General features: G+C 43.2%; 7 protein-coding genes across 14 annotated transcripts; 3 read left to right on the forward strand and 4 right to left on the reverse strand.

The window, feature by feature from the left end:
• The first annotated feature begins 38 nt into the window (after positions 1-38).
• On the forward strand, positions 39-1,096 carry LOC117892213. The gene is made up of 2 exons (XM_034798313.1): positions 39-839; positions 897-1,096. The coding sequence occupies exons 1-2, from the start codon at positions 49-51 to the stop codon at positions 1,075-1,077; spliced, it is 972 nt and encodes a 323-aa protein (XP_034654204.1). The 5' UTR covers positions 39-48; the 3' UTR covers positions 1,078-1,096.
• LOC117892212 (putative ATP synthase subunit f, mitochondrial) lies at positions 1,093-1,821 on the reverse strand. The gene is made up of 3 exons (XM_034798312.1): positions 1,787-1,821; positions 1,638-1,720; positions 1,093-1,520 (listed from the first exon to the last, which is right to left on the reverse strand). Exons 2-3 carry the CDS (start codon positions 1,714-1,716, stop codon positions 1,276-1,278), a joined length of 324 nt encoding a protein of 107 aa, XP_034654203.1. The 5' UTR covers positions 1,717-1,720; positions 1,787-1,821; the 3' UTR covers positions 1,093-1,275.
• A 340-nt stretch (positions 1,822-2,161) lies between these two features.
• Positions 2,162-4,651, forward strand: LOC117892207. 3 transcript variants are annotated; one of them, XR_004648707.1, is made up of 3 exons: positions 2,162-2,610; positions 2,692-3,904; positions 3,951-4,651. XR_004648707.1 is itself a non-coding variant. In XM_034798307.1 (3 exons), the coding sequence occupies exons 1-3, from the start codon at positions 2,288-2,290 to the stop codon at positions 3,842-3,844; spliced, it is 1,404 nt and encodes a 467-aa protein (XP_034654198.1). In that variant the 5' UTR covers positions 2,167-2,287; the 3' UTR covers positions 3,845-4,633. The 3 variants fall into 3 exon arrangements, 1 of the variants encoding a protein (XP_034654198.1); XR_004648706.1 differs by having other exon boundaries at positions 3,967-4,651; XM_034798307.1 differs by having other exon boundaries at positions 2,167-2,610; positions 2,692-3,211; positions 3,284-4,633.
• Positions 4,652-5,394: 743 nt separating this feature from the next.
• On the reverse strand, positions 5,395-6,962 carry LOC117890827 (protein CLP1 homolog). Its single transcript, XM_034795904.1, has 4 exons — positions 6,800-6,962; positions 6,193-6,745; positions 5,632-6,139; positions 5,395-5,564 (listed from the first exon to the last, which is right to left on the reverse strand). The coding sequence occupies exons 1-4, from the start codon at positions 6,896-6,898 to the stop codon at positions 5,447-5,449; spliced, it is 1,278 nt and encodes a 425-aa protein (XP_034651795.1). The 5' UTR covers positions 6,899-6,962; the 3' UTR covers positions 5,395-5,446.
• Positions 6,963-7,030: 68 nt separating this feature from the next.
• On the forward strand, positions 7,031-7,990 carry LOC117890831 (histone H3-like centromeric protein cid). Its single transcript, XM_034795913.1, has one exon. The coding sequence runs from the start codon at positions 7,141-7,143 to the stop codon at positions 7,858-7,860; it is 720 nt and encodes a 239-aa protein (XP_034651804.1). The 5' UTR covers positions 7,031-7,140; the 3' UTR covers positions 7,861-7,990.
• A 382-nt stretch (positions 7,991-8,372) lies between these two features.
• On the reverse strand, positions 8,373-16,808 carry LOC117890829 (cholinephosphotransferase 1). Of its 5 annotated transcripts, XM_034795907.1 has the most exons (7): positions 16,496-16,807; positions 16,215-16,461; positions 13,583-13,823; positions 13,364-13,522; positions 12,536-12,667; positions 9,371-9,529; positions 8,373-9,303 (listed from the first exon to the last, which is right to left on the reverse strand). In XM_034795907.1, exons 2-7 carry the CDS (start codon positions 16,433-16,435, stop codon positions 8,962-8,964), a joined length of 1,254 nt encoding a protein of 417 aa, XP_034651798.1. In that variant the 5' UTR covers positions 16,436-16,461; positions 16,496-16,807; the 3' UTR covers positions 8,373-8,961. The 5 variants fall into 5 exon arrangements, with proteins under 5 accessions (XP_034651798.1, XP_034651799.1, XP_034651797.1 ...); XM_034795908.1 differs by lacking the exon at positions 12,536-12,667 and adding an exon at positions 11,247-11,378 and having other exon boundaries at positions 16,215-16,808; XM_034795906.1 differs by lacking the exon at positions 12,536-12,667 and adding an exon at positions 10,356-10,487 and having other exon boundaries at positions 16,215-16,807.
• A 1,356-nt stretch (positions 16,809-18,164) lies between these two features.
• On the reverse strand, positions 18,165-24,276 carry LOC117890832 (protein enhancer of sevenless 2B). 2 transcript variants are annotated; one of them, XM_034795915.1, is made up of 6 exons: positions 24,262-24,276; positions 23,419-23,693; positions 20,318-20,415; positions 20,139-20,258; positions 19,908-20,073; positions 18,165-19,631 (listed from the first exon to the last, which is right to left on the reverse strand). In XM_034795915.1, exons 2-6 carry the CDS (start codon positions 23,494-23,496, stop codon positions 19,458-19,460), a joined length of 636 nt encoding a protein of 211 aa, XP_034651806.1. In that variant the 5' UTR covers positions 23,497-23,693; positions 24,262-24,276; the 3' UTR covers positions 18,165-19,457. The 2 variants fall into 2 exon arrangements, with proteins under 2 accessions (XP_034651806.1, XP_034651805.1); XM_034795914.1 differs by lacking the exon at positions 24,262-24,276 and having other exon boundaries at positions 23,419-24,108.
• Between the last annotated feature and the right edge of the window lie 296 nt (positions 24,277-24,572).

Below are 24,572 nucleotides of genomic sequence, written 5' to 3' on the forward strand. Positions count from 1 at the left end.
AATGTCAGTGCAATTTAGTGAGTGGACTGTGATGGATGTGGGTCTCAGATGATTACTACTATTACAATTCTGTTGCTGCCACTGCTGGCGAGCCTGTCCAGGGGCTCTCTGAATTGTCCCCCTGAAGCAGCAATTCCACTGCAGTTTCATTTGGTGCGCGAATGTCAACGGGCTTCAGCGGATGATGCTCTGGCTCTGGACAGCACATCATCCCTGGAGGAGTGCGCTAAATTGGCCCGTGAATGGCATGGGCTAGCCTTGAACTATGCACCAGGAGGTCCAACGCGAAGCAGAAATAGGTTTATTAAGCCGAATTCTGACTCCAGTGCTCGCCACAAAGCCTTACGCAGTCAATTGACGGTATTTCAGCAGCCCGCAGAGTTCTTCAACTGTCATGTGCTGCAGTGCCCACAGAATAGCACCTTTGGGGGCATGGTCAATGACAGCCGCTTCGACTACTACAGCTTGTATGGCCGACCAACAACCGTGCGTAACTATAGCTGTGTGCCGCAGGTTGGCCTATTTTTGGTATACACCAATCCCAGCAGTTATCTGAATGCTTCATTGGCCTGCAGTAATTCCAGCGAATTCGACGGGAGCCTGGTGCACATAGCCTCCGAGTCCCGGACGAGAGCCTTGTCACAGTGGATGCTTGACTTCAACAGGAACACGCGCACAGTGCTGGAAGCAGAGTCTATGCCAGATATTTTCCTGGCCTATGTGGGGCTATCATATAATCGCACAACCTCCCAGAGCCTTCGTGATTTTCGGAATGCTCAGCACGAGAGCTTAATGTGTTTTCTGTACAGGGCATGGGACGTTGGTCATCCAGGTCTTGGGTAAGCATGGCCACAGGTTACAGCAGATTCCCGCAATTTGTTCTTTCACACTTACAGGCAGCAGCAAGCAAACGCCAGTTGCGTTGCATTGACGCCGCAGGGCACCTGGCATGCGATCAGCTGCGAGCGCGAGCTACCTTTCATTTGCGAAATATTCACTGCGAGTCCAAGGAGCTGGAGGCGTGAGGCGGAACTGGATACAGGGCCGAATGCTGTGGCAGAGTGTCGTAATGGTTGAGAGTCTGTGGTGCAACACTGTTATTCGCAGCCGTTTTATTCACTTAAGCGGTTTTGAAAACACAAAAGCCAAATGTACTAGTATTATGTAGTGTCAGCCCACCTCCCGCACTCTATATTGAACGTGAATCGCAATGTTTGAAGGTTGTAGAACAAATAAAGTGCACACCATCGCCGCTGGAACCGAAGTCATCAGGGTTTAGTGGTACTTGTAGTTCCTGTGGTGCTTCAATTTGGTGTAGTTGATCACGTAGAAGAACGTCATGCTGGCCACGGTCAGCTGGAAAAAGGGTGCAATGCCAGCACGCTTGGGGAAAACGTACTTGTGCTGCCAGCGCCACCAGGCACGGCTGATGGCTCCAGCCATGGCGTTGGGTGTCTTGTTGCGGCGACCGAACCAGGAGCCCAACTCGCCCAATTTCACCTGTCCGAATGGGACATCAGCTGCAAGCAAAGATAATTAAATTATGTAAATTACTTCTAATTTTTCGCACTTGGCCTGGCCTGCCCTGCCGCAAGAATCTTGCGGTGAAAATTACGTAACTTTGAAAAATTGCTTACCTTTGCCGTAGAAGCGTGCAGGGTCGTAGGGCCCATGCACCTTGGGGTTGTATTCAGCTGGATAGTCACCGAAAGCCATCTCGCTGTGTTCAAAAACATATATTTAAATTTTTCCTGCGAAAATAAAAATTATGGCTGCTGCTACTTACAAGTGTGACAATCGAAATGTAATCGACTTTCTGTCTGTGTTGTACAGTGACACATTAGAAGGTATATTTCGGTATATTTAATACTTTTCAGTATACTTTGGCGTCCAAGTTGTAGGTATATTTAGTATTCAGGTATAAATAGGGTATATTTTTGAGGGTCAGACTACACTTTTCAGCCAAAGATCTAGTTCGCTCCTTTAGTTCGTGCCGTTCGATAAGTTGACTTGTTAATTTCATTAGCTTCTCGATCAACAGTAAAAAACCCGAAAGGTGTACTAAAAGAAATATTAATTTACAATTTAGCACATTCAACATTATTTGTAGCAACATTTTTAGCGTCATCGATGGGAATTGAACCACTGTTCGATTCACTTCATCGAACTAGCTCGGCCAAGAACCACGCAACTCCAGTATATACAGAAATCAAATACGATTTTTTTTGCAAGCCTGAAATTCGAATCAGAAATAAGTAAATATAAATATTAGAAGGAATAATAAACAATGAAAATGGAAGATCTGCTGACGAAGGGTTCGTCGTCGCCGCAGGAGGAAGACGACGAAGATGAAAAGGTGGAGCTGAAGGCAAAAGTCGCAATCGCCTCTGACGAGGGGGTGGAGGATGCTGTGGAGGAGTGTGTTGAAAAGGAAAGCGCGGGTGGCAAGAAGAAAGGCACGCGCAAAAAACGCTCCCTCAACTGGGAAGAGGCGGAGCGGGGACTGCTGCTGGATGTTATCAAATCAAAAGTGGCGTTCGTTGAGAACCGCAGTGTGGATGCGAAGAGTATCAAAGCCAAGCGTCTGGCCTGGTCCCAGATCACCAAACAGTAAGTGTACCTAGATTGCGCAACATACATGTGTGTATTTCTACACATACTAAGGCACATATGACATTACTCCCATTGCAGATTTAATGCGTTAAACTTTCGGCATCGACTGCTCGAGCAAATTCAGGTGCAATGGCGCAGCATGAAGAACTCGGCCAAGCGCGAGCATCAGCAAAAGCATCCAAAGTCGGATCCCCTGGAGGGCATGCGTATGATTGAGTTTATGGAGGAGATGCAAAAGGATCCGGTTACAGCCCGAAGCCAAACCCGCGGGGCCAACACCAATGGCGCCACCGTGAGCACTCTCAAGAAGGAACTGCTCGATATTGACGAAGATGAAGATATGCCGCTGGCCGCCTTGCCCAACTCAACGAACGCCAGTGAGGACACGTTGCAGACATCCACCATGGCCATTCCATCGCCACCACCATCCACCGCTGGCGGGGATGGGGACTCGCAGCATGAGAGCGCTCCTAACCAGCCGCCCACCCAACGTCGCAAGCGTGCCAAACCCAAGTCGACGGTCAATAAAAACGATTCCGGGGATATGGGAGAGGAAAACGAAAAGGCAGCTCCAGTGCGAAAGCGGCGACAACGCAATGTAAGTTGGAGGATTGTCCAAGCTGCCATGAACACGAGCAATGCTAATAACGAATCGTCTTCCCCGGGACAGCTCTCGCAGGCACAGTCGGTGGTATCCGATGAAAATGAAGCGTCCACCACTGTTGCTCCTAGCACAACGCCGCAACAGTTCTCGTCGGCGGCAACAACGGTTCCCGAAACGAACAGCCCGCCAGCCGCACCGCATGACCTCATCAGCAGCACGGATATGGAGCAAAAGTATAAGCATGACCTCTTCAAGCTGCTGAAGCAGGCCCGTCTGGCCGAGATAGACTATGCACGCCGCGAGCACGAACAGAAGCTGCGCCTCGAGCAAATGGAGCAGGAAATAAAAATGGCGTACTACCGGCAAGAGCAGGACTTAAAGCTACGACAAATGCGGGAAGAGCACGATATAAGGCTTCGGCAGCAGCGGCGGGAGCACGAGGCGCGTCTTGCTATCTACAGCCTCAAATGCAGCGGACTAAACGGAAGCATACAGGAACAGATGCCCCTGCCCTCAGCGAAATGCAACGCCAAATTGGACTACAACAATGTCCACATGGACGGTGAGACAGTCAAGCCATCGACCAGTGCTGAGGGAACGCAGGCTCTCAGTGCAGCCTGCAATTAGTGGGCGCGGTGGGGGGCTCAACACAAACTCTTGCAATACGAATTGCCAGCAAGTTAGCCTGTAAGTGTATTTAGAGGAAAACATCATCCAATACTTTAAAATTTAGCTTGAAATACGTTTAGCGAAATGTAGCCGACCCAATCACGGGGTCAGATGAATGATTTCGAAGACGAATGAATACGAATACTCAAACAAAAAAGAACTACACTCAAGATGCCACTCGGGCGCCGCCTGCCACGACAAAATGGACTGTTTTTTTGTGCATTTGGCACCACAAACCAATACGAGCATACAGACAATGCATTTTCAATATAGTATTACATACATATACATATATTTCTACCGTTTAAGCCTCCCGGACAACAAAAACAGAATTATTGATGACATTTAAAAAGCGGTTGTGTCGTACGAAACAAACAAAAATACTCAAGCACACTCTGAATAAGTTCCCTTTTGCAAAACTCAAAAACGCAATCGACCCCCAAAAGTCAGTATTCTCTATTGCCACTGCATTGTATTATTTTTACTTTTTACACTCTCTTGATTTGTAAGTTTTTTTTTTACAAATCTTTACATAGACATATGTAGGTACGTGTCGTAATTGTAAATCCCCTAGTATGTCTGTTCATACATTAACGAGGAGAATCTTTTATAATTCTTATAATCATAAGTTACTGTACATCCGTTATGTATAGCGCTGTAATGTCCTGTCACTATGCTTCTGCTTAATAAAAAGGCATAATTAAGGCGAGAGCGAAGTAAAATTAAACTAGATAAAGAAAATACAAATACATAGTGTGTAATCAATTGCCCAAATGTTTTTTAATAACTTTGGAACCTCGCTCTATCCCAGCACTCAAATGTTGTGGCAGTTTCTAGGGTATAACTGTTTCTCAGTGAGTAAAATCTCAATAGGAATACGAAGTAATTGTATGTACATACATATGTATGTACATGCCTCCAGGCATATGATAGGGCCGATTTGAATACACTGGACCGTTAGGTTGTCCAGCGCTATATGACAAATTCTTCGAGGGCGGTGACGAGGACGAGGTGCTTGAGATGCGTCAAGTGAGTTCAGTGCTGGACGGTATACAATATATTGACTATATTCTACGTCTGATATAGATATGGTGGAATTGCTATTCATGAAGTTAGACCTAGACAAGGACTCTGCCATATCGGCAGACGAATATTACGATGCAGTGCGCAAGCAGCCCATGCTGATGGAGTTCCTTGGTCCCGTGTTTCCCACGACTCGTCAGAAGGACATAGTGGCTCTCTGTGCTAATATCACGTCATGGCACGGAAATGAGCAATATATGTACATATGTGTGTGTGTGTGTGCAACAAAATCAATGTAATAATAATCTGCGTCTTTCTATGGCAAAAAACTCGCAAAACGAATGAGCAAGCGAGAGTAATATTCATATTATTTAATATTATGTTAATGTAACTTAGACATGACATTGTTAAATTACATTCAAAGGGTGTTGTATGTACATACAAAATAGCATGCAAAATCGAGAGGCCTAATGGCGACCAATTCCTATTTTAATTTATTGTTTAATATACTCTTAACTGAATCAATATAACATGAAGCTAGGTATGGTTGTCCATGAACTGCAGCTCTGACCATAGCAGCAGAGCGTTCGGTGGCAGCGGTCGCGGCTGCGGCGAGAGTAGCATCACGGCTTGCCTTTCCATATCCACTTCAGTGCTGCAAATGAGAGACGGGAGATTTTCTATTATACATTTCCTTCTTGAGGTTTCTCCTAAAGCCTTACACGCAACAGAAACCGGCAATGTTAGTGCCAATGACATCGTCTTCCACGGACTCTGCAAAAGTCAGAGCCAACACGTGATGGATCAATGCCGGGGTGGGTGTAACAGCAACCACTTTTGTCTTGTTGTCTTCGGCCTTCATGCCGATGGGCATGCAGGAGTCTGGCAGCGGAGGAGCTCCTATCTTGTACAATCGCAGGTCCTGGAATTTCACCTCAAAGGAGAACGGATAGAAGGGCGCTCGGGCGTTGCCATAGAAGTATTCCTTGATGCGCTGATCCCGGCACTCGTGCCGCAACTCCTTGCTGCGCTCCACAACGCCGCCGCTCTTCGGCAGGAGCACCACATGAACGCTGGAGGGCACATCCCGCAGCAGTTCGTTGTACAGCCGCTCCTGGTCCAATACGAAAATGGCGCAAGCCCCATAGGCCCTGGCCGCATGGAGCAAGTGTGCATAACCATGGCCCTTGACCCAGCCGCAGGTGTTGACTATGATGCCGGAGCTCTTTGCTGAAAGGTTGCTTATGAATACTTGCAGGTCCACACGTACTGCATCTACTCACTGCGCTTGTTTCCGTTGAGCGATTGCAGCGTGACCTCGGCCATCTTGGAGACGACGGCATTGTAGAGGACACTGTTGCCGCTGGGCGACTTGTGACCGAAGTGGTAGACCAGCGGGGCGGTCTTTGGAAATCCTTCCTCGACACTGGCCGGCCTTTCGATTAGTATGGTGGCCACGTTGCCGGAAATGGCGATTGCGCCTTGGCCCACATCGAGGTCCGCGTAGAGGGGACGACGTCCGACTCTGACTGCATAGTTGAGGAGAATCCGGCAGAGCGTGCTCTTGCCGACATCCGTGGGGCCCACTACCATGGCCACCGGACCACGACGATCCTTCTCCTCGGCCTCCATGCGAAACTGTTCCAGTGCAGCGTGACAATTGAGGTACTGCACCATCGGCGTCTCCTTGGAAATATAGCAAACGTCCATTTTTCCAGTGACATGGAGAACGCACCCTTGGTATGTGAATATCGCCACCTTGGCGCCCATCCGGAACTCATATTTCTTTTTCTTCACCAATTCGGTGCCAAAGAGTTCCGCAAATCCATTTACCAGCTACAATGGAAGGTAAGTTAGGGCCATTCCATTGCTTGGTTTGCTCTTACCTACTGTAACCACAACTTTGGCATCCTTCTGCTCTATTTCGAAACGCAGCTCGGAGTCCCCCTCCAGGCTGTAGTCCTGGCCCCTGCCTTGATGCTCCGACATTCCTTAAATTGCAATAAATGCTGAATAAACAAAACAAACAATTTACAAGTCGCCTCGCTTGACGAAAAACAGCTGATCGATTGGTGTTGGAAAAGGCGGGGGGACAATGTACTCTCACACATTTTAAATACGGCCACACTTACAGAAAAAAGCGGGAAGCATTTCAACCAAAGCGAAGCGTTAGCAAATTAAACAAACAAAAAACTGATTATAAATTTGTGCCGTCTGACTTTGACTCCACTATGCGACCACCCGCAAAAAACAGCGGCGCTCGGCGTGCCGGCCAAAGTTCAAAGGCAACATTGGTGGACTCGAACACGGCTGATGACAGCTCCGCATTTGAATCGCCAGTCGAGGAAGATGGAACCGACTACGGCTTGGAGTTTACCACGAGCCGTCTAAATCTGACAGATGGGAGCAATCGGCGCACCTCGACGCAGCGCAAAAACACATCTGCCCGTCGGACTCGACAGAATCAGGAATCAGATTCTTCTGACGAGGAGAATCGCAACCCAGAGCCAGAAAACCGTCGCGCACCAGGACAAGGACAAGGACCAGCACTGCTGGCACACAACACCTCAAATCGCAATCTCCGCTCGGCAAATCCCCCACAGCCACAGCAGGCTAGAGCCACTGGAGCGCCGCGTCGAAAAATGACGAGACCCGTGAGCCGTGCCGCCCAAATGAATCAAGAGATAAAGCGTCTGCAGGCGCTGCCCACATTGCTGTTACCCCGCATGCCGTTTTCTCGCTTGGTGCGTGAATTGATGTCCCGGCTCACTGGCACATCATTTTCGTTTAGGATAACCACCAGCGCCCTGGAGGCATTGCAAACGTCGTCGGAAATCTATGTAACCCAACGCTTACAAGACGCCTATCTGCTCACACTGCATCGCCAACGAGTGACGCTGGAGGTGCGCGATATGGCGCTTATGGCATGGCTCTGCAATCCCTCCCGCTAAATATATTTACTTGCTAAACGTAGGTTGTTGTTTAAGGATAGTTTAAGTCGTTTAAGTTTATATACATATAAGAAGTGAATAATAATCCTTTATTAGTTTTCTGTTAAATAAATGAAAGTTTCTTGTTTTAGCTCCAATTTGTATTCTGCAATTCGTTTTATTTGTGGTTTTTTTTTGCATTGCGTCTTGTTGTACAACATTCAACATAATCCATTTTAGTTTCACTATAAAGATGTGGCCATCTGGCGGCACGTGGCGCCCACTGCAACGCCACGCAAAGATACAATAAGTTTTAGCTAGGATGCATTAAAAGTTGATCATGCTTAGTGGTTCCATCTAAGAGTACGGCTTACAAACCAGGATAGTTAATGCGCTTTTTGAAATGAGTCACCATTTAGAATGTTGCGGAACATTAAAAAAAACTAATTGGGAGTGGCAGCATCAGCCGCTCGAATCGGAACTGTTTCAGGCTGAAAGTAACCCCTACCCCACTACCCCTGTCTCTCACTCTCTGCCTTTGCCAATTAATTTATTGGGGACTTAAACGTAAATTGAGCTTTTGCCTTGCCAAATATGTGTGTTGGATTGGGGTTTGGGTTGGTTCTAGTTCTCCTACTTTGTTCTTACTACTTTTCTTTTTGGCATTCGTCTTTTGCACAACAGTAAAAATACTGCCATCAAGAATCTATGTATATAGATGTATTACAACTTACACAATTATACAAAATATATATGTATTTAGCCATAGCCATATATAATTGATACCTCCTTCTCCTACTCTCATTTGCTACAACAATGGGTTGTAAACGATTTCTTAAAACTTAAGAGCAACATTTTGCTTTGCCTTTTTGCTACATCGTTCCTTACTGTTTGGTTTCTTTCTCTTTAAACACTGACGGTAAATTTTGTTGGGCTGCGTTAACGGTTTGTATTACTCTCTCTCTATCCTTGCCTCTTCCTTTCTTTCCGATCCGCTATCAGCCAACTCTAACGACGTTAAATTATAAAAGGAAACTAATTAATTTAATAGGAAACCTTGTCCGTTTCGGGTTCGGCTTCGGCTTCGGTTGCAGGCCCTTCTTCGACCAGTATTTGGGGCGCTTAATGAGGTTTGCTCTTGGACTTTCGATGCGAAGTGCCGCCATTTTTGTCGACGCTGCTGCCAAAGCTGCTTTGACTGCTGACCGAAGCGGTGGCCGGATGCGGTGCCCCTCCCTTGGGGTTGTAGGGTATCCTGAAGAGATTAATCCGCAGATGCTGGCAGATCTCCAGGCACACCTGCGAACAGTAGCGCAGCAGATCCTGAGTTCCCCAGATGAGCGTGAACCAGAGCAGCCAGATCTCCGGCACAATGCAGTTGAAGTATTGATTGAGGAACAGCAGCGCCGGACCGAGCAACGACCAGTCCAGATACTCCATCTCCGCCTTGGTCATGTGTGCGATCTGTTGTAGAATAAATCCATTCATCCAATTAAGTGAATTCGCATCAAGTGTCTAGCTGTGTACTTACCACCAGTTTGTTGGTTATTTTAGCTGCCACCATGCCAAAGGCCATTATGTACACCGATGCGTGCTCGGTGAATAAGTTCTCCGGCGACTTCTGGGCAATAATCAGAGCTGGCAGCACCACCAGCGTAAGGGGTATGCTGGGGGACAGCACACTGGTGCCCTAAAGCGTGGTACAAATTGAATTCAATTAGTTTTAGATGTTTCATCGATTTGTTGCAAACTTGCAAGTTGCGGCGTTTGCCACACACGAGTTTCTTGATCACGGGAGTACAGTTGTGCTCACAACTATCACAAGTCGATACATAGTTGGTTTGGTTTGGTTTGTGGTGTGTGTGTGTGTGTAAAACGGCACATTTTGCAAAGATCACAACAACTTTCAGTGCAGGGAAAGAGAACAAAAATTCTTTTGGCTTTTTTGGAGTTGAGCATTTTCCCCTCCCCGTCACAGCATAAGACAACAGATTTGGGGAGGGGAAATTACTCTTGTTTTGTTGTTTAATACTTGTTTTATTTACATGGTCTAGCGCTAGTTGGCGGTTGTGTGGGTTGGTGGGTGGGTGGGATTTGTGGGTGTGTTTCAAAAGCGTGCGTAAGTACAGTAGAAACCAATTGATACCAAACGAAACAATAACATTACATGCCAGGCCAGGCCAAACGGACACCAGGAAGCGGCTTAAAAACTATACAAAACAATAGTCTAAATAGTTGGCAACAAGTATCCGGTATTCAGATAAGATATGCCCATACACATATTGTACACAATTGATAGCAAAAACAAAAGACAGTTACTTAGGCTAATTAAGTATACTCAGATTTCTCCAGTGTGGTTCTACGGATGCCGACCTGCAGGCAGTGCGTTCAATAACTACAAGTCAAGCACTTCGGCTTTCATTCCCTTTTCATAGTTGTGGAACGCACTGTACAAGCATGGGGCTATGTGTCTCGGTGTCATTTTACTATAAGAAGCATAAACATAAAATTCTTACAGCAACCGTCGATCCATTCTTGCCACAGCCCTGGGTCAAAATGCATTTTGCGTAGCGCAGGGTCAAGAGCAAATCTATCCCACAGGCCAGATACAATGGCATAATTCGCGTTTCACAGTCGAAGTTCGGTAGCTGCCAATTTCAGAACGTATGGGATATATTTTTGTTTGATTTGCGATTGATTCATTTGATTAATTGCGAGAGGAAGAGAAAAGGGGTTCGCATTAGATTGTGATTTCAAATAACGAACAAATAATACCATTTTCCAGAAGTCTTTTGGGTATAAAATTTAAATACAAAATAAAAGGGGAAATTATACAAATAATAACTTTTAAATAAAAAAAATATAACAGTTTCAAGCTGTTAAATTTAAGTGTCTCTTAAGCATCAAAGTTCTCTACATACTGCAGCAAAATGAACAATAATTATTCATATTTTCATTAAATCGTTACGCGGTTTGGCAAACTATAATTATAATCCTATGAAAAAAAAATTAATTAAAATTATCCAGTTTAAAAACTATTTGTACCCAAGCCAGGAGCATGCCAGAAATGCCATCCAATGATAAAACCATGACATGTTAATCGATATGACGCAATTAAAATAATAATGTTAGCCATTGTTGATCGGGGAAGTCGAGTGCCAGCCCCCCACCGATCCGACCGGTCCCTAAACGACAAGCCAATCCAAACCCAAGTCAAAGGTAAATGCAGAATGGAATAGTTAGTAGCGGCTAAACCAAACACAGATCAACGTAGGAATTAGAATTAGATAGATGCTTTTTTGTTTGTTTGTTATGGCTGTTAATATAGTAGTATTTTGATGGGATTGTTTAATTGTTCGTCTCTCGTTTGGTGGAGAGGTATAAGGTGGATAGGGTGCAATGCTTACAGCAACTGAAGAGCCGTTTTTGCCACTGCCGCCTTGAGTAAACATTTTTAAGAAATTGATTATATTCAAGGTATAACCGAATGTGATAAATACTAATATTGTGTAATTCCATGAAACGCCCACGATTGGTATCTAGTAAAGATGAAAGATTGCAAGAAAACATAATAAAATTTAGAGAATTCGTCAACTGCATTCAAAGGGTGAGTATAAATTTGGAAGAATATATTTGCATTTGTTATGGTTAGGAAAACAAAAACAAAACAAAACGTAATCGCAGAGTGTTCACAGTCGCCAGCCAGTGAGTTGCCTGGCACTGTGACTGCACTGTGAATACGCTCCACCTGGCTTACAAACTACACTTAAAGAGAATACATACATACATATAGGAAATATAGTAAAGATTTGCAGATTTAGACTCCTGTTTTGTGTTAATGGCAGGAGTGGAGAATATCCAAAACCAAGACAGAATTTAGACGTACGATTATAGTATAGGAGGACTATAAAGAGTATATGTATACCAGAGAACTGGACAAATGGACAGGGCAAATACAGGTACATTAATTTTGAGTAAACAAAGGAAACACTGATAGAGTTAACTTAAAAATTGCATTAAGCAGCTTCCAAGAGTTATAGTTGGTGGATTTTTTCCATATTCCAAAAGGCATGCTCACGTACAGATATTGGAATACATATATGAATATAGTATATTAAAATTTTGGTATCATTCAATTGAAGCGCAAGGCAGGAATTGCAGCTGCATCGTCGGAAAAACCAAAGTACACAAGAACAAGAAAATTACAACGGCACAAAATTAAGTAGGCAAGCAATTTGTGAGAAATAGAGAGCGGGGGTTGGTTGGGGAATTTAGAAAGGACCTCACGCCACGCACCTTCTTTCAGACTGGACTGGGCCTGTCTCAGCATTACCATACATGTATAAAGAGGGGGAGAACCCTTCGAGAATGGTGTGTTCACATTCATATCAATTCAGAGAAGCCAAAATAGTTTTTGTCGTGTATACAAAAGTGTGTGTGTGAATTAGTGTTGGGTAACATCGTTCAAGTAATAATTTTAGACTACGTTTTAGTTCATTAGTTAAATTTTTCCTTAAAATTTCAATGTTTCTTCATATTAAAATCGAATTTTTACTTGTATGAACAAAGGAGCAAAAGTGAACTAATAAACGAGTAGTAACAGAAAATATGTTAGTCCCCAACACTAGTATGCACACATTTCCATGTAGTAGTAGTGTATGTGTGTGTGTGTGTGTGTGTGTGTATCAAGACTTACAGCAACTGTGGAGCCATTCTTGCCAACACCACCGGCTTTAATCACGGAAAATACATAAGTTAGGGAGAGCAGACCGCACACAATGGTCGTTATGGCCGGACCATACCAAAGCTGAATGTCGCCAATGCCGATCTGCATATGCATATACGTATGAACGTATAGTTAGTGTTATACATGTGTTATACGTGTGTGTTTGTGTGTGGATTTGTTGGCAGATTGGTTTTTAGAGAGCGCGGGTGGAAGAGAACACGCATTATGTACATAGAAGTAAAAGTGGTTAGACGATTACAAATACTGAATATGGTTTGGTTGCTTAAATAACTGGGCGCCTAATAGTATTGAGATACACGCCTCAAATCGATGTGGACAGAGTTGTGTTTGGTCCTGGCTTCAATCCCCTGATTCAGCTCGTCGCATTTTCATGCCAGGTAAATGGTAAATAATAAATAATAAATTAATGGATGCTTAACCTTAAATCAAATCAAAGCTCTAGCAAAAACAACTCAAAAACTGGTCCCACTAAATCGGAGCCATAGCGTACAAAACTCGACTAGAACAGAACTTAAGGCAACTGAGCCGAGCGCAGCAAACGGTTGCCTAGCTGCAGCGACAGCAACTGGAACTTGAACTCTAAATGCTATGCTAAACATAAGAATACTTAAGACATACTCTTAACGATCTACATATGAAAAGTAAAAAAAAAGAAGGAAAAACAACTAAAAAGAAACGCAAAGAACTTCCGGAATGGAGAATGCTTTGAAACGAAATTCGAGTATCATTAAAGGGGCTTTAGGCCTGTCCATTGTGCCTGTGTGTTCCCACGCCTACCTTGGTGAGCCAGAACTCAGGACCCAGTACCGCCGACACCAGATGTATGGCTATAATCGAGAACTGTGCCTCCGTCACGTCGATGCGTCCGAAGCGCATCGTTCCAGACACATAAGTCTGCCAGTGGGCGCAGTAGAACAATGCAATCGCACAGAAGCACTGAAAGATAAAGTTTTGGGTATTTATCTTGCTCTGGATCTGAATCTGGCAGCTACTCACCTGAAAGAAAAGCCAATTGGGATAGTGTCCCAGTTGGCAGGAGATGCAGGCCGAGAGGGCTACGAACACAGTCGATATGGAGTCACAGCCATGATCAAACAGCTCCCCCAGCGGCGATGATGTGTTCGTGCGACGCGCCTGTTTGCCATCAATCGAGTCCAGGCTCTGGTAGACGAACAGTCCAAGGGCGCATAGCGCACAGGTCCAACGAGGCGGGGCTTCAACGCCATTTGGACTGTAGCTGTAACAGCAGAGGAGAAAATATAATGTTAGTTATGGCCTAATGAACCCTAGCTTTAGGCGTTACTGGGCCAGTGGTAATGGAAACAAGTCAATTACTCGGGCTACTGACTAACCGATCGACCCGAACTATCCCCTGGTCGGTAAATTAAACACTGACGTCAGTCAGCATAAAGTCGCCTGATGATCAAAGCTCTGTTCTCGAGCTAAACTTTATAATTATCAATCACGTTGAATATAGAATAAAATCACTTTTCTGCTGCTGTTGCTGAACGATAAGCAATCTCCCCTTGCTCCTCAGGCAGTCGTATTGTCCATCCAATCAGCTGATTTCGCGGTTCCGGCTCGACATATTCGGTAGACAAAATCACAGCACAGCCCTCGATTTCAGCTTACTCATACCCGCCCCCACCCCCCACGCAACGGTGGGAAATTATTTGATAGACATAAAGTCCCACTGACCCCTAAACTGACTGAACAGCATCATCATCATGGCTTGATTTTGGTTTATTCAAACAAATACAAATGGTGCAAACGAAACTAGAATAATAACATATAAGTGCAAATAAAACCGGTATATTTTCAATGCCTATTCGAGAGCTTTTGTGAATGAGCATTCGCATATATGTACATACATAGATATGTACATACATATATGTAAGTATAAATGTATGTATGTATGTATATTTTCGGGTTAAAAATAACAGACAGGCAAACACGTGAGGCACAGCCGAAAAGGTGTTTCATATGTAATTTATGGACTGGGTAAGGGTGGGTGGACATTGTGGGCACTTTGATTGACATTTTTCCCCAACAATAAAGTGACACAGGACAGGTGTCCTGTTCAGAAGACAATTATAATGAATAATTTAGCATACGGACATTCTCTTATGTATTTAAGTATGATCAAAGTGGGTTCACAGTTCAATTGTATCCCTTTACTTTTGCCACTTAATCTGTTAGCCCTTTAATTAGCAATCAAGTGTTATTTTATAGATATACAGAAAGAGAGAGAGAGAGAGATGATACGAGACAGAGAAATTATTAGCTTGGAGGTCACTTTCCTAAGAAAATATAATTGCTCCCCATGGCAATAGTGAAAGTACATAGATCTAAAAATAGTTCTTTTAATTACAAAATGCTCATATTTTGGCAGCGACAATTCAGCCAGAAAATATCTACACATCGTACCAATAAGTACTACCATCCCACCTATAAAAATCAATTAAAAATGCAAATGTTCATTCTAATTCAATCAGAGACGCAAAAAGAATTCCAATTGAATATGGGAAACAATTGGGAAAATGGAAATGCTCTGCCCCCCGCCGAGGTTAACTTAAGCGAACTTTGGTCTCCCCCTTGTTCCCGCTGGCAATTTATTTCGTATTCCTCTGCTCGTTAGCCATTGCTTTTCAGGTGCTTTCAGTGCCTTCGTTCCATTTGGTTCCTCTGCCGCTTGTGTGATCCGGCGATTAGTGTGCCTTTGTTTATTTGCTTATCGTTTAATGTCGCTTTTTTCCGTGACGGTTTCAGCCCCCAAGAAATGCGCGGCGACAAGTCGAGAAATTATTGTCGAGATTACTTTACTTATATATTTTGCTACATATATTTCGCGCAATTTGTACATTCATATATGTGTAATGGGGCAAAATGGCGAGACGCCTTTGCTATCTTATCTGTGGCATAGTTTTTGTACGTGTGTGGGGGCTATGGCTCTCCCACTCCCGCTCTCTCGCTCGCCTACTAAATGGTTACGGTACTCGTAGTTATGACATGATATGATATGGTATCGCTTGGGTTGTTATGAAACGACAAATGAAGAAACAACTGTAGCAATGTCTGAATAAAGGGTGTTACTATGTAGTAGTATGAATGCAGTAGTACAATAACTTATAATTTGATCGCAGTTGGATTTCTTAAGCTTAAGCCTTAAGAATCCCGATAAAATATCAGGATAAACGGACGACAGTGCTGTCAAGATACCAAATAAGTTGGATGGCACCAACTGGTGAACAAGTGTAGGCCCAAAAGGATTAGAATAATTGCTATAGTGCGGTACCAATGGAAAATTACTGAGGTAGAGAAGTCTGCCAAGAAAAAATCATTTGGTCTCTGTACGAAATTGAAATGAAAAGTCGGCAGCAACAAACACACACACACACACTCACAAAAACCACATTCAAGAGCCAAGGCAAATGCAAGAAAAGAACATGAAAAACTTGCAATTTTTGAGGGTCAACACGACAGTGTGTGTGCGTCTGTGTGAGTGTTGCAAAACGTGCACTCAGGCCCCCCAACAACTCAAAACTCATACCACATACATATGTATGTACATATATGCATTTCATGCACGTACACCGGCAAAAACTGATTGAATCTCTTAACGACTTACCAAATTAATATCAATGTCGTCACAATGTTCAGGATGAGACCGACAATCGTAATCAGATTAGGCGCCAGCCAAAGTGGCGTTTGGGACACCAGCCAGTTCCACCAGGGCTGCAGCAAAGGATCCAATAAGCTGGCGCTGAAGCATGAGTATTTGTGTTCGCTGAGCTTTCGCAGCTGCTGGGCGCTGAGAATGTGACTTTCCTTGTAGGCAAGTAGCGGCATTTTTACTTTATATTGAGTGCGGCGGGTGGTGGGGTGGTGGTGTGGGGCTTTGTGTGCTGTGTGAGCGTAAGGGTGGGATGATAACACTTCAGGAGATTTCGTGAAACTTTCCGCACGCGCTTTTCACTTTTCGCGCATTTGTATACGTGTAGATGGTATGACTTGAAATTTCGATGTGTGTGCCTAGCGATTTTATTTTCAGCGCCTATTTTTTCCCGTGTGTTACACTAGGAAAGGCAACTACGTAGCCCTTGAACGCACCGAGACGCGCTTTGTGGGTGGTAGATATACGTGTTCTATGCGTCAATGTATATACGTGTGCGCACATTTAATTTAGCAAAATTTAACAAAAATTCCGAACCACCGCTGCCCCCAGTGTGACCGCGGAACTATCGATCAAATATACATCACTACTCTCAAAAATATACCAAAATGTACATTCTCATTTTAAAAATATACCGAAAATCTTCAATAAGTTTCTCCGATTTTTATTTTCTATTGAATATTAATATGCAGTTAGGATTCTCAGCGCTAAAAATATACAAATTATCCCATTCATAAAACAATTTTCCACAAGATGGGCAAATTTTCATGCCTTCTTTTTATTGGATTGTTAAACAAAATAAGGATCAAACTAAAAAGATCAACCAAAAAAAGCATAAAACGTTACGTGAGTGGGCATAGAGTGATACATTATTTCACAATTTTTTGCTGGCCAACCGTATAGTATAGTATGAGCATTTGTGTACCCTAATTCCATATTATATTGGTGGTGGAATTGAAAGTAAGGGATGGAACAAGGCTGCCCCATTTCCCGACCCTCAGAAAAATACCGAAACATACCTGCTTTCCAAAATCTGCCGAAGTATACAGACGCGTAACCACGATCGGAATCGTATTCCCCAATTTCGATATTGTTTTTAATATTAATAGCTATGTAAGACTCTCTGACCTGAAACTATTGTGTTACCCGATTGATGAATCAATTGACTTTTTGCTGAGTCTTTTGCTTGCTGTCAAACGACAGCACTACACAGCTCCAGATTTTGTGCTGGCAATGCTGTTGCTATTGAGCGCGAAAAAGAATGACAAACTACATTTAAATTTATAGTTTTTATTATATAAATCAGTTACCGCTTAGACTAATTCCTCAACTTAACATATGTACCGTCTGTAATATTTCTTTTTTTTGTGTATTCGCTTGTTAATTATATCTAGACCTTGTTCTTTGTTTGCCTGCTTTATTTTTGCGATACGAATTTATGCTGGTTCTCTGGGCCGAGAAATGTTTTGGCAAAATGCCGGCCAAATATGCTCAAAAAGTACAAAACAAGTTCCCTCCCAGCTGCCCATTAAATTGTAGCTCTGCTTATATAAACTATGGCCTATCATCATCGAAAACAATTGCTGATGTGTTATTTCTTCCATGAGGCATTAGATTTGTGGATATTAGGAATATGTATAAGTGTATCTCTCTATCTGAATGCGTATATGTAAAAAAATAGGCTTAAAGTGTTTTGTTTTGTTGTTGTTTGTTTTAAATTACTTATATTGGCAACTCTCATTACAATTCATTTGTTTATGCATATGTATATAGTTATGTAGTCAAATAATGCTCAATTGTGCAGTTATTTCGATTCTGTATCCACATTCTGTATCGTCGGCAAATGATGACAAAAAAGCTTACACAGGACTCAACCCATTTTATAAATACAATAGTTTTATGTAATAATTTATAGCACAATGTAATATAGCAAGCAGTTTCAAACTTTATACACATGTCACACATTTTTCGCTTCAATTTTTTATAATTTGTTAAAACATATAATCGAGTTGGTGGTCTGGTCAGCGGCCGACCAAAAAGCAAACAAATTCTAGACAATTTTCAATTTGGAAGTGTGGGGGACGGGACACAAAATTTGACACAATTTTGAGTTATAAAGCCGCGAGAAGTGCATGTTGTGTGGCTTATAATATCGTTCGATTTGCATTATGAATGTATATACGATCGTAAGTGTGTGTGTGTGTATGTGTATCGTACATATATGTATATATATATATAGTAACCAGCGATGCAAAAATTAATTTAATTTACTTGGTAATCATTTATGATAATATAATATAAATTTTGTTTTAATTGTCTTCAGTTTTGTTGAGACATTTAGGCAAAAGTTTGTTTGTTTTCATAGTGAATTTGTTTTTGTTTTTTCTATAAATTTGTTAAGCAATAGTTTGGGTTTGTTGTTGGTAATTTGTTATCATAATTAATTAAAGTGTTTGCTCTCCCTTCTACTACTCCTTCGCCCTCGAGCATCGAATAAACTAAGGAGCTACACACTCGCTGCGAAGCACAGGACACAAATATTCATCTCTATCGATCTTAAGTTATATGTATATAGTATATTTATATCAAAAATCGTTTCGTTTACAATAATAATAGTGCCAACGTCATCGTCATATTCTGTTCCGTGTTGTTATTCTACAAATATATATTCGTATGTGCATATCGTTGCGGTCCAAGTGTTGGCACTCCTCTCCAATCTCTCCTTAACAGGGGAAACTGTCTAATTATTAGGGGTTTAGGGTCTGGTCTGGTCTGGTCGGCGGACTATAAAACTAACGTCTGTCTTATGCTCTCTCATCTTGACCGCAGCTCTATATACACATAAATATATATATTTGGTTACAAGTGTAGTAAGTGGATGCTTCGGATACATACTACTATTGTGTTCTGCTTGTGTGTTTTCTTTTCTCATTTTCTTCTATGTAGTATCAAAAAACGTCAAAATGTAAAAAATGCATTCGGCTTATACATATAATGTATGCTTAGAGTGTCGTATACGCGATCTACGAGCTCCATTCATCTCATTTCTTGTATATAAATATTTAAAAATTTGTGTTTAGTTATTTGTTGTTGTTGCTCCTGTTTTGCTTCGTTTATGTTTGTGTGTGTGTGGGGGGAGTAGGGTGCGGTTGTTGTGTGTTGTGTGTGGCTGTGTGTGTCCTTTAGATATTTATCTTATTACGAATGATATGGCGTCACATAAGTGGCTGGGAAGATTCCTTTCCTATTGCCAATCTCACCGTTCCACCAGTTCTCGTCGGATCGGTCTGTCACGGTGATGACATCGCCGCGTCTGAAGTCCAATTCCCCGGATTCCTGTGGCACAAAGTCGTACAGCGCCTGCACGAGCATCTGCAACATAAAATATATAATATAATTTTTGTTTCTCTTCTTGGCATCATTATTTTGTTTATAGTTTTCTATGGACGGGTACAACAGTGGGGCCAGTAGCCAGTAGTCAGTGGGCGGCGGGCAAAAGCATGACCTCAATGTGTTGTGCGTAATTTTTATTTTTAAAACAAATCTGTCTGCCTATCCCACCACCAGCACGCCACATGTCCGATTACGATTACGATTCCGATGGGGAATGGGGAATGGCTAACACCATTCCCCTTCATCCTTCCTTACCTCTTCAGGTATCATGTCTCGCAATTTGACATCCTGTGACCGTGACACGCTCGCCGTCCGATGGTATTCCACCAGTTCGTTGAGGGAGTTGAATTTCACCACCCAAAGGAAGAACTTGCTTTGGGCATCGCGCAGAACTTTAAAATGTTGCACACCATCGGGGCATCTAAAAAAGGGAATCCACAATCAATCACAAGCACAAACACCAGCACAGGCGCTCAATTAACTCACTTGACTGATAGGGAGAAATCGCCGGGACTGGATTCGCTGATGCGTATCAAGAATGCACCTTCATGTTTATTCGATAGCAGCTTCTCGGCATCGGCACGTGTGATGCGTCCATAGTACCAACTGTTGGATAAATACATAATCAGATTGAAGAACGGAGAAGTGGGTGCTGTGGTACTTACTCGTGATTTTTCATTTCTATGTAATTGCTTGGTATGAGACCTTCTTTTCCATCCAATTCGGCACGATACCAATTTGAATCGTCTTCCATGTTTAATATCTACAAAATAAAAAGATAAGCAGATAAAAAGATAGTTAAAGTGCGATGATAACCGACCCCAACCAACACCCTAAATGTTAACTACCAGATAGATGCCCTTCTTTAACACCCATAGAATGGAAACCAATTGAAAAATTCCTATGAATTGCGAGAGATTGGAGACTGTTCCCAATACCCTGGGGATCTAGAGGTTGTTTTTCGATAAATAATTTTCAATTGTTCGTTCATTGAGCCGCAAAAACTGTGTCACTGTGTAATCAGGCAGCAGCACGGCAGTCATTGAAGATGGGGCTTATTGACCAGAGACCAGAGATACATTTGTATTATCTGTTATTCTCATATCTCGTCGCTTCGGGCGCTAAAAATAAGCGCACAAAATGGTTGACATGTGATAAGAATGTTAAGTGAAACGCACCAAGTGTGCCACAGCAGCGCGAGTACGTGAATTTCACTTTTATGCCTCCTAATAGATACATTTTTTAGCCAGCCAGCCAGCAGCCAGCTAGTAGTTGTCGCTGTCGTCGTTTGCCCATTTCGCATGCCAATGACACAACACAAGAGCTCCCAGGGCAACCAGCCAACGTAATCGCCTCTCAGCTGCCACCTCTTAAGATTCCATTCAATTGCCAAAGCAAATTGAAATTTGTATCTTTGCATCTGCTGGCTTTTGGGGAATTCCAATACGTTTCAAGGCGCTGGCCTGATGCTGGCCTGATGCTGGCCACATGAATGAAGCACCTGTAGTCTGTGATCTAATATTTTGGCTCTACAAATGTAATTTCTCACTCAGGCTTGATACATAGAGACTCATAAAACTGTTTGCCATTCAGTTATTCGATTTTCAAAACAGATTTCCTCTCATTGGGATAAGCCACATATGAATATTTGTATATATAATAACTAAAGTATTTTATGGTATGGCAGGTGGCATTCAATGGAGTTGCATTAATGAAATGGCTTTCATGTGACTCATCCAAGAGCCCTCCCCGGGCACAAGGTGGGGCATAATTGTGTGCTCATGTAGGGAGCACAGAAAACGGGGTACATGGGATTTTGATTTGCACCTCAAATAGTGAGACGACGGCGCCTACGGGAGTATTCCACAGGGTTATGTAAGTCATCATTTATTGTTTTTTCGTTTGTTTGTTTTTTTTCGGCTGTGGGAATGGCAGTGGCAGAGCTATTGCTCGCTCAGCTGGATCTGTTCTCACTAATTGGCATACATCGAGCTCGCTCTTTCTCGCTCTCCCTCTCTCAACCCCTTTTCCCCTCTCCGTGAATGGTTCTAATCGCCCTGGCTCTCGGATCTAACCCTCGGAAAGCCTCCTCTATAACCAGGCCCGCCCGCATCTGTCACCCCAGACATTGTTTATCGTATATTTATTTTTATTTTTAGATCATTTTCATTCATTGAACGACATCGAAATCGGCAACGAGAAATTCGTATTCGTATTCGTATTCATATTCGAATCGGAGGCAAACAGTTCCATGAATTCCGTTCCGTTGTCGTTCAAGGAATGCACCCCAGCGAGTCCCCAGTGCCCCCCTGTAGACAATAAATATAAATATGTTACAGCGATCTCCGAGAGCTAGCACGTACTAGTGGCATCCAGCACCCCACAAGCGATTGGCATTATCAATTTGTTCATAACTTGTATGTAATTACTGGGAAAATGGCATGAGAAGTGCCTGTGCTGTGTGTGTTTTCGGTTTTCTGTGGCATTTGTGGGGGATAACGATATTGTCACACGCCGAAACGAACGTTCGTTCGTTGGAGCGTTCGTCCAAGCGAAAGTTTAGTGTAGAATAGCATTTCGTGCTATTGTCATGATAAAATATAGTTTTGCTGTAGATTTCCCTCAATCTGGGAGGGTTTCACAATGGTTTGTAACTATTTATTTCGCAAATTGTTGGATGTTTGTCGAAATACATTTGTATCTGAGAGATGCAGTAGCACTTTCCATCAAGAAACCAGTTTCAGTGCTCTTCTGGAATATGAATGAATCATGGGGTACCAACAGCATGAGCATGAGCATGAGCGTGTGTGTGTGTGTATTTGGGAATCTTTGCTTTGTCTAGATAAGGCAGACACCCAACGTATGACTAAGCAGAGGCAAACGTTCGAATTCATAGCACCCCAATCCAGCAATCCACAATTTCCGTGGATCAGTGTTAGCTTCCTCCGACCACAATCCTAGCCACTATCAGTTGTTTACCGACTGATAAGCAAATAGGGGACCCAATGGGATAGAAAGAGCAATGCACACACTTGACCTTCTTGCGATTGATAAGCAGTGGTGGAGCCATTGCATTCGCCTGCTTCCCGAGTCATTGACATCATCAATCAGCGGGGATATTGTGCTGGCAAATGCAAAAGAGGGAAAAACCTGCCTGTCCTGTGTCCCTGCTGTGACTAACCTACGACAAGGTAGACACAGCACAGCAGCAGAAGCAGCAGCAGCAGCAAAAAGTGAGCTTGCAACAAGCGGCTTGCCCTGCCCTGGCAACAAGAAACCGGAAAATTCAGCCAGCCAGCCAGCGAGGCCAAAACAAAGGGTCTAGCACGGAACACGGCAAACACCTGGAAGGGAGCAGCGAGTGAGAGATAGAGGGAGAGAGAGAAATGAGAAAGAAACCAGGCTCGTACGAGTATAGACGGAATTTGGCTGGTTTTCACAGCCAAAGTTGGCGCGCGGGTGAGGCGATTTATATACTGTGCTACACTCGGAACGGAATCGGGGAATATTTGCTTCTTTATGCATCGCAAGGCAAAAAACTAGTTGCGAGGCTACACACCTACACACACAACCACACACACACAGCGTTTAGGCTTCGATGGAGTCACATTTTAGAATCCCTTCTTGTTGCACAAAACATTTGCCCTCATGGCTGGGGATTCGGTTACAAAATCTGTCTGGGGGCTTAGTATCTGGGTTAAGGCAACGAACGACCCGTGCTTAAGCAGATCCAATGCAATCCCGGCTGGACTCCTTCCTCACTCACCTTTAGGATTTGAGTTTTGCGAAAACTGAGCTCATCGTCGGCCGTCGCGGAGAAATCGTGTTTGGCAACTGCTTCCATTTTTTATTGTTGTTGTTGATCCCCGTGCGTAATGGATAGCGCGAAGTTTTGTGTTTGTCGCCTTTTAGTTAGTCACTTGCTCTGTTATTTTTTTTGTGTTGTTTTATCAGCCTTGAATGCACCACACACACACACACGCACAGCATACATACATATGACTGAGAGGGTTTCGTATTTATGTGCGTTTTTTTCCAGCTCTGTCGAAATTAAAATAGTGCTGGGTTTACTTGGATTTCCATTTTATTATATAAACAATAACTCATAGATTTGACTGCGCGTTGTGGTTCGCCTCTCCTTTCTTTAATATTCTTGGGCGAGAAAAGCGATTAAAAATACACCGACAACCGACAAGGCAGAGCGAGAATTGACAGGCGGCGGCGGCGACACCGACACCGACAGAGAGTGGAGTGTGTGCGTGCGTGAGCGAGAGGGCAGCGTTGCCAGCAGCATTCGTTTAGCTAACTTATATTCGGAAATTCACGGAAAAGCAGGTAGGGAAAAAGCAATTAAGCATTGGCTTGCCGTGGGGCATACTCGGGGCAAATCTTGGCGTTTCAAACCGATTGAATATATGTGGTTTTAACAGGAATTTAATTTGTCAAAGTAGGGCGTGTGTTCTTGCTGCTGGCAATGCTGTTGCTGTGACGTTGTTGTTTGTTTTAGTTTTTTTAATGCACACACACGCACACACTGCCAAGATTTCTGGCGAATTTTCCATGCTCTGAAGCAGCGTTCTAGATAACACACTTATCACTCATCACATACTTTACATTAATTGATCTTCCTTATTATAATTCACTTTTATTTTCATACGTGCGAAACTATCTAAACTAAACTATTGATGCGTCTGCCCCTATCGAGTCACGACTGTATCGATATGCACAGTTTACAGCTGCTACCGATGTTGGTGCACAGTGTTATCGATATCAGCTGTGAAAAGTGTCATCTCTATTTATCTAGATAATTTTCAGATAACCTACACAAAAACTGTTGTACGTGCTGAAGTAGATTTACAATGTCCTTAGATTTTCACATTCCCACTTACGTTTTTTTATCGTTGACAACATACATTTTAT

Source organism: Drosophila subobscura, chromosome E, assembly GCF_008121235.1.
Source record: "Drosophila subobscura isolate 14011-0131.10 chromosome E, UCBerk_Dsub_1.0, whole genome shotgun sequence".
Classification (NCBI taxonomy): domain Eukaryota; kingdom Metazoa; phylum Arthropoda; class Insecta; order Diptera; family Drosophilidae; genus Drosophila; species Drosophila subobscura.

What these genes read in the sequence shown, in the direction of transcription:
- LOC117890832 (XM_034795915.1), bottom strand. Translation starts at nt 23,496, where the DNA reads ATGGAAGCAGTTGCCAAACACGATTTCTCCGCGACGGCCGACGATGAG. An exon ending in GCAAAACTCAAATCCTAAAG is followed by an intron (nt 20,416 to 23,418) that starts GTGAGTGAGGAA and finishes TTTATTTTGTAG; the next exon opens with ATATTAAACATGGAAGACGA. An exon ending in ATAGAAATGAAAAATCACGA is followed by an intron (nt 20,259 to 20,317) that starts GTAAGTACCACA and finishes TTTATCCAACAG; the next exon opens with TTGGTACTATGGACGCATCA.
- LOC117890829 (XM_034795908.1), bottom strand. Translation starts at nt 16,435, where the DNA reads ATGCCGCTACTTGCCTACAAGGAAAGTCACATTCTCAGCGCCCAGCAG. An exon ending in AAAACGGCTCTTCAGTTGCT is followed by an intron (nt 9,530 to 11,246) that starts GTAAGCATTGCA and finishes ACCACGCTTTAG; the next exon opens with GGCACCAGTGTGCTGTCCCC. An exon ending in AAATAACCAACAAACTGGTG is followed by an intron (nt 9,304 to 9,370) that starts GTAAGTACACAG and finishes ATTCTACAACAG; the next exon opens with ATCGCACACATGACCAAGGC.
- LOC117892212 (XM_034798312.1), bottom strand. Translation starts at nt 1,716, where the DNA reads ATGGCTTTCGGTGACTATCCAGCTGAATACAACCCCAAGGTGCATGGG. An exon ending in TGCACGCTTCTACGGCAAAG is followed by an intron (nt 1,521 to 1,637) that starts GTAAGCAATTTT and finishes CTTTGCTTGCAG; the next exon opens with CTGATGTCCCATTCGGACAG.
- LOC117892213 (XM_034798313.1), top strand. Translation starts at nt 49, where the DNA reads ATGATTACTACTATTACAATTCTGTTGCTGCCACTGCTGGCGAGCCTG. An exon ending in GTTGGTCATCCAGGTCTTGG is followed by an intron (nt 840 to 896) that starts GTAAGCATGGCC and finishes TCACACTTACAG; the next exon opens with GCAGCAGCAAGCAAACGCCA.
- LOC117890827 (XM_034795904.1), bottom strand. Translation starts at nt 6,898, where the DNA reads ATGTCGGAGCATCAAGGCAGGGGCCAGGACTACAGCCTGGAGGGGGAC. An exon ending in ATGCCAAAGTTGTGGTTACA is followed by an intron (nt 6,746 to 6,799) that starts GTAGGTAAGAGC and finishes CTTCCATTGTAG; the next exon opens with CTGGTAAATGGATTTGCGGA. An exon ending in ATTGCCGGTTTCTGTTGCGT is followed by an intron (nt 5,565 to 5,631) that starts GTAAGGCTTTAG and finishes TCTCATTTGCAG; the next exon opens with CACTGAAGTGGATATGGAAA.
- LOC117890831 (XM_034795913.1), top strand. Translation starts at nt 7,141, where the DNA reads ATGCGACCACCCGCAAAAAACAGCGGCGCTCGGCGTGCCGGCCAAAGT.
- LOC117892207 (XM_034798307.1), top strand. Translation starts at nt 2,288, where the DNA reads ATGAAAATGGAAGATCTGCTGACGAAGGGTTCGTCGTCGCCGCAGGAG. An exon ending in TGGTCCCAGATCACCAAACA is followed by an intron (nt 2,611 to 2,691) that starts GTAAGTGTACCT and finishes CTCCCATTGCAG; the next exon opens with ATTTAATGCGTTAAACTTTC. An exon ending in GAAAGCGGCGACAACGCAAT is followed by an intron (nt 3,212 to 3,283) that starts GTAAGTTGGAGG and finishes TCCCCGGGACAG; the next exon opens with CTCTCGCAGGCACAGTCGGT.